At 42.3% G+C, this 5,781-nt stretch overlaps 1 protein-coding gene across 1 annotated transcript; it reads left to right on the forward strand.

Moving 5' to 3' along the window:
• Positions 1-2,699: 2,699 nt before the first annotated feature.
• Positions 2,700-3,653, forward strand: LOC138514585 (olfactory receptor 5V1-like). The gene has a single exon (XM_069630040.1). It carries the CDS (start codon positions 2,700-2,702, stop codon positions 3,651-3,653), a length of 954 nt encoding a protein of 317 aa, XP_069486141.1.
• Positions 3,654-5,781: the final 2,128 nt, after the last annotated feature.

Below are 5,781 nucleotides of genomic sequence, written 5' to 3' on the forward strand. Positions count from 1 at the left end.
ATAAAGACCTCAGAGGACCCGCTGGTCATGCCAGAACTGGTACCCAGCCAGCACACAATGTGCCCTGCTAGGCTCTGCAGCAAGTTTCCTAGGTAGGAAGTGCCAGAAGGTCTATGAACCTACAGCAAAGGACAAAACAGCTGCCAGCAACACACTGCCAGCTTTGAGCCATCCACCTTTAAGGACGACAAGAGCCCAGTGAAGTAGCTGGGAGAAGAGCTTCGACAAGCATCTAAAGACGTCCGCCCACAAAGTACATTTTCGAGCCAGTAGAGTTCCTCAAGCTTCAACTGACTGCAATGCTGACCATTGTTACGCTGCAGTCGCTTAAAGAATTCCAGGACGTCTCGACCAGTGCTTCAGAACCGCCAACCAGCTCTGAGACAATTCTAGACCCTAAGCTGCCATGTATGCCAGCCTGGAGCCATTCGACAAGCTTCACCAACCAAACTGTCTTGCCGCTAGATACCCGCAGCTGACTCCCATCTTGAACTCTCTTGCAGAATCCTGCAAAGCGCACTGTAGCCAAATCAACCCCTTTGAGCACCAAGAACACCTAAAATACAAGGTACATTTTGGTTCTGTCACCCTGGGCCTTCCTGGAAGGCCCCTAGAGCCGTTTTAAGACCTGTTGCTCCCATTGTTCTGAAGCCAAATAACCTTGAACTCTTGCAATAATTTACCATACCGACTACCCTCCTGTCAGTATTCAGAGTGCATCAAATGTCCTTCTTTGCAACTGTCTGTCCTCTGCATTCCTTTACAGGGTGGGTTGTATTTAATAGTGTAGTAATAAAGTAGATATTTTTGATACAACCTTGACTGGACAGACGCTTTTATCACTGGGCAAGAATTGTATTTTCGCTGTATTGCAACTAACCAACGATCCGCGACTTTTCATAGATAAACCTGCTGTTCTGTCCACATTACCAAAATTGGACGAGGAGGTTTATTATTTGCTTGTGTTTCCAATCTGTTTGGATCCCTTCTGGTGTACTAGAGTTGTGGGGCTGATTGATGGTTTAGAAACCAATATTTATCCCTGGGCCACTGGTGCCCCTGAAGTTGATTTGTCATAAAGGCACCACTCAAAACCCAACCAATTACTTCACCACCAATGGCACCACTGACACACATATCCCCTTCATCACTACTAAGGGCAATCTAACCTCACCAAATGACCTACTTCCCCCCACCAGCTAATCTGAAAAACACCAAGATCAGGCAAAAGTAGCGTCATAAGAAATTCCCCATGCATTCTTCGAAAGATTCTGCAGAAAAATGACCACCTTCCCCAGCACCATAGTTAAAGAAACACAAGGCTGACAATGCAGCATGGCTCGCACTCACCTTACACATATTGTATCTATGCCATGACATATAACAACTAAAGGAGGACAAAGAACACACAAATCAATCATCCAGCATTGAAAGAATGAAGGGGACTAACTGACTTATCACCCTTAACCCACAAAAACAACCCATAAAAGCCATAACTGACCACCTCAAGGAATGTGATCTATGGTCAATTTACCGAAAGCAATGAAACCATTATACACCATAAGAAAAACTTCACCAGTTACCAACCTAATGCTCTTCACAAAGAAAGTGAGCCTGCTGACCTCTTCAGAGTGCTTATAGGAATTCTGCCTGGATTTAACAACTATGGGTTTAATAACTCTGCAACTGCTTTGATTTCCTCTAGAACTATTTCCACCAGATTTTTCAAACTCAAGAGATTTTTTTTGCAACAGTGTTCTCTAAAGGACCCTAGTCCCATTTTGGTGATTTCATTTTTAGATTCTTAAAGATGAAAAACATATACATGAATGGCAACATTTGACTATGTAGACACCTTTGTCAAAATATGGTTTAATGATGATTGAGACCAGTGACAAAAGTGATGTAGTGACCTGGCATTCTACTGTTCTTGCTCTGTCTGTCCAAATTGTCTTCTCGAAACATGAAACATAGTTGTTTTCTTTTTGATAACTTTCTATATCTCTCCAGCACTTCAGCTAAAACCTGAACTACATTCAAAATGTCAGTTCTGCAGCATGTTACCGAGTGAATGTTGATGGTTTTGAAACCAAATGATATCAATCTTAGGAATGATCTTGTTATCAGACCAAGCTTTTTTAATGGATAGAATTATAATTGTATATATTTCTCTGCAGTAACATGATTCTCAGTCCAAATTATTTTTCTATTCAATCCATTGCTCATCCAGTTTGATTTCATGATCTCCTGAGGATGATGGTCTCAGTAATCATGCTCTTGTGACCTACTGCTTGTGATCTGTTGCCGTCTTATCAAATTCACCTTCACAAATGATCATTCTTGGTCATATTGTGAAGTTGTTATGCTATCTTAGCGAAAATTTGGTAACTTTACCCCTTATATTTCAGGTAAAGATGGTTGTGTAAAATCTAGAAGAAATATAATGGAAGGAAATCAAAGACATTCAACGCATCAGCAACATGAAATCACCACTTGTATGATCTCTGTCTTGGACATTTGTTGGCCTGTCAATTACATCAGAATGTACACCCAATCACAAATGAAGCAAAATGTGACATTTCTTACTGGAGTCCTTGCACAATATGCCAGCTATGTACATCACTCTTATGACACTCTATTACTGAAGCTGCTGTGCATTTTCAGTATATTTCATTTGCTGTGTTGAGGTCAACAATAAAATGGAAATGAATGAGCCTCATCAAGTAATGGAGAATTGCACATCAGTCACTGAGTTCATCCTCTTGGGGATTTCTGACCTCCCCGAGCTCCAAATACCACTGTTTGTCATCTTTCTGGTGATTTACCTGAGCACTCTCCTTGGAAATGCCACCATCATTGTTCTCACTAGAGTAGACATCTACCTACAGACTCCCATGTACTTCTTCCTGACTCACCTATCCATACTTGACTTTTGCAATTCCACTGTTACTGTCCCTAAGATGCTAGTAGGTTTATTGTCGGAGAGGAAAACTATTTCCTTCACTGGTTGCATTGCACAATTCTCTTGCTTCATCTTTTTTGCCTGCTCAGAGTGCCTTCTCCTAAGTGTGATGGCCTATGACCGACATGTTGCCATCTGCCATCCTTTGAGATATTCGGTTATCATGAATGGGCGAGTGTGTACAAACCTAGCTGTTTTCTCTTGGGGAGGGGGCTTCCTCTATTCAATGTTGCATACATGTGCTACACTTCGTTTATCATTCTGTGGTCCAGTATTAATTCGACATTTTTTTTGCGATGTTCCCCCACTCTTTGCTCTTTCTTGCATCAGCCCGTTTATAAATGTTATACTTGTTTTCATTTCTGGTAGTATTGTGGGTCTTGGCTCTTTTATTATCACCCTCTTATCTTACACTCGTATCATCTCCTCTGTTCTAAGAATCCGTTCCATGTTGGGCAAACGGAAGGCTTTTTCCACATGTGCCTCCCACCTTACTGTTGTCACTTTCTTTTATGGGGCCATTATTTTCATTTATTTCAGACCTGCCACCAGTTATGCTTTGGTTGATGGTCGTCTTGTTTCTATGATTTACACAGTCATAACACCATTACTAAATCCACTTGTTTACACATTGAGAAACCAGGAAATCAAAGGGGCATGTAATAGACTTTTACGATATATGTCTCATTGACAAGTAATTTCTAAATGCATATGTTTACACAAAGGTCTCTTGCAAAAAGGGGCATTTAAGTGAACTGGGGACGTGGGCTTGAGAGAAAACTAAGGAGACTTTAATTTGTGCTTGTGACAAATTGACTTCTGCCCTGCAGGAGTGCAAGGATTAGTGGAGGCAAAGCGTCTACTCAGCCATCACACTTCTACAAACCAAGCACCAACCGAAACATAACGGTAAAACAGACATACTTGAGAGATATACCTCCTTCACCTTTTGTGCTATCATTATAAAGGAATGTCCAATGAAATTTCTATAAAATATATACTTTAATCAAACACAGAGTATGAAAGTATAACTAAATAGAAAACACTACACAAAACCCACCCATAGGAAAGAAATCATAATCAGCAAAGATAGAAAGATACATCACTCTGGCTAATGAATCAGTAGGGAAAGGCAAGTAAAAGTCACAATGTTCTTTAAAAGGATGTGTTCTTTGGAGCAAAAGTGATAAAAGTGATCTAAGCGGTCTCTAGTGCTCGAAATTGGACCAAGGGGGCAGTTGCCAGTCATTAGTACCTTGTTGCGGTCCTTGGTGGTTCTATAGCATCAAACTAGGCTTCGAGCTATTGTGTGAGAGGTTCAAAACAAGGTAGAGTGCATCGACTGATGTGGATCCAATATGTGAGCTGGGGTCGAGCCGGAGTAATTATGGTGCTCAGATCACTTCGAAGGCGGTCATCAAGCAATGCAGGTTGGGGCGCTCACAAGGATCGGTTCGGGGTCGAGCCATTTCGAGTCATGGTTGTAACCTCTAAGTAGAGTCAGTGAGTGACGCTGCTGTGATTTGAGTCAAGGGTTGTCCATAGTTCAAAGCATTGCTCCTGATGCTCTGGTGTGCGGCTCAATGAAGCAGCATTTTATGGTCGAGCTAGGTCAAGTTGTTAGTGTAACTGCTGGTTCGAGTCTGTGACAAGCAGTTGATTTAAGGCAAACAAATGACAGGCTCCATGAGGCACATTGCAGCATTGTGCTGGTCTGAGATTCAAGCATTCGGGTTTGAAGAGTTTATTTGAGTGTCAAAGGCAGCACCAATAGGTGATGTGGTTCGAGAGGCGCTGAACCTGGTTCAAAAAGCAGTTTGATTGGTTGAGGCAATACAAACGGGGATCCTGGTTGTGTTGGCTCTCAGAATGCTATGAATCCTAATCTATGGATTCAAGAAGCAGATTGGCCCTTGTTCTCGGGATCCTAAACACTGGGAAAGGCTGACACACAACTGCAGGCGTTGTTCAACATGGCAAGGTCCTGGTACCATTGTAGCTTGCAGAAAGAGAGGTCTTAACCCAACAGTAGTTCACCCCCACTGGTCACTAGGGTCGTTAGGGATAGGGCTTCCCTCTGCCTTAGATTCTCAGTCCTCCTCTCATAGCCAGAAGACTTTGGAAAGATCAACTCTCCCAACAGAGATCCAATTAATTCTTTCGTAAGTATTTGTCCAAAAGTGGGAAGCCACTTTTTTAAAGGCAAAATCCCACATGGGATTTGACTCAAGCTAGCCTGCTTTAGGGGTCCAATCCCTATTCTTTGGGCAAGTGAACTTGCCTTCTGACATTGCACCCAAAGTGTCCTGTGCTCTAGTAAGTGGATGGTACAGGAAGGAAACATGCAGGCAGAGAGAAACAAGATGGTGGAATGTTCCCTCAGCTGTAAATCTCTCCCTATCTCTACACTATCTCCACCCCCTCCCTTCTCAATGGAATCAAAGGCCTTTAGCTATGTAGCACACCCTGGTGCAATGCTACTCCTGTTGTGTATGAGTTTGCTCTTTGATTCCTGTTCTTAGGACACTTTTGTGAAGTAGCTGCCTCTGTGGGTATGGTGTTATCTGCCCTCTCAAGGCACAAAGAAAGACAATCCTCAAAGCTACAGTCCTGCCAACAAAGGCAAATCCAGCCTTACACAGAATCCTTTCACAGTTGAGCTGGCCTGCAACATATGCGTTATCACATATCAGTGCCTGTAATAGTTATGCAAAACAACATTCACTATACCATGACTCAGGTAAGGCTTACATTTAAAGATGCACCTACAGTAAACACATAGTTATAGGGTTTTAGTAGAGGAGTACATGTCTGATATG

The sequence above is a fragment of the Ambystoma mexicanum genome, chromosome 12, assembly GCF_040938575.1.
Source record: "Ambystoma mexicanum isolate Mex_15411 chromosome 12, UKY_AmexF1_1, whole genome shotgun sequence".
Classification (NCBI taxonomy): Eukaryota; Metazoa; Chordata; class Amphibia; order Caudata; family Ambystomatidae; genus Ambystoma; species Ambystoma mexicanum.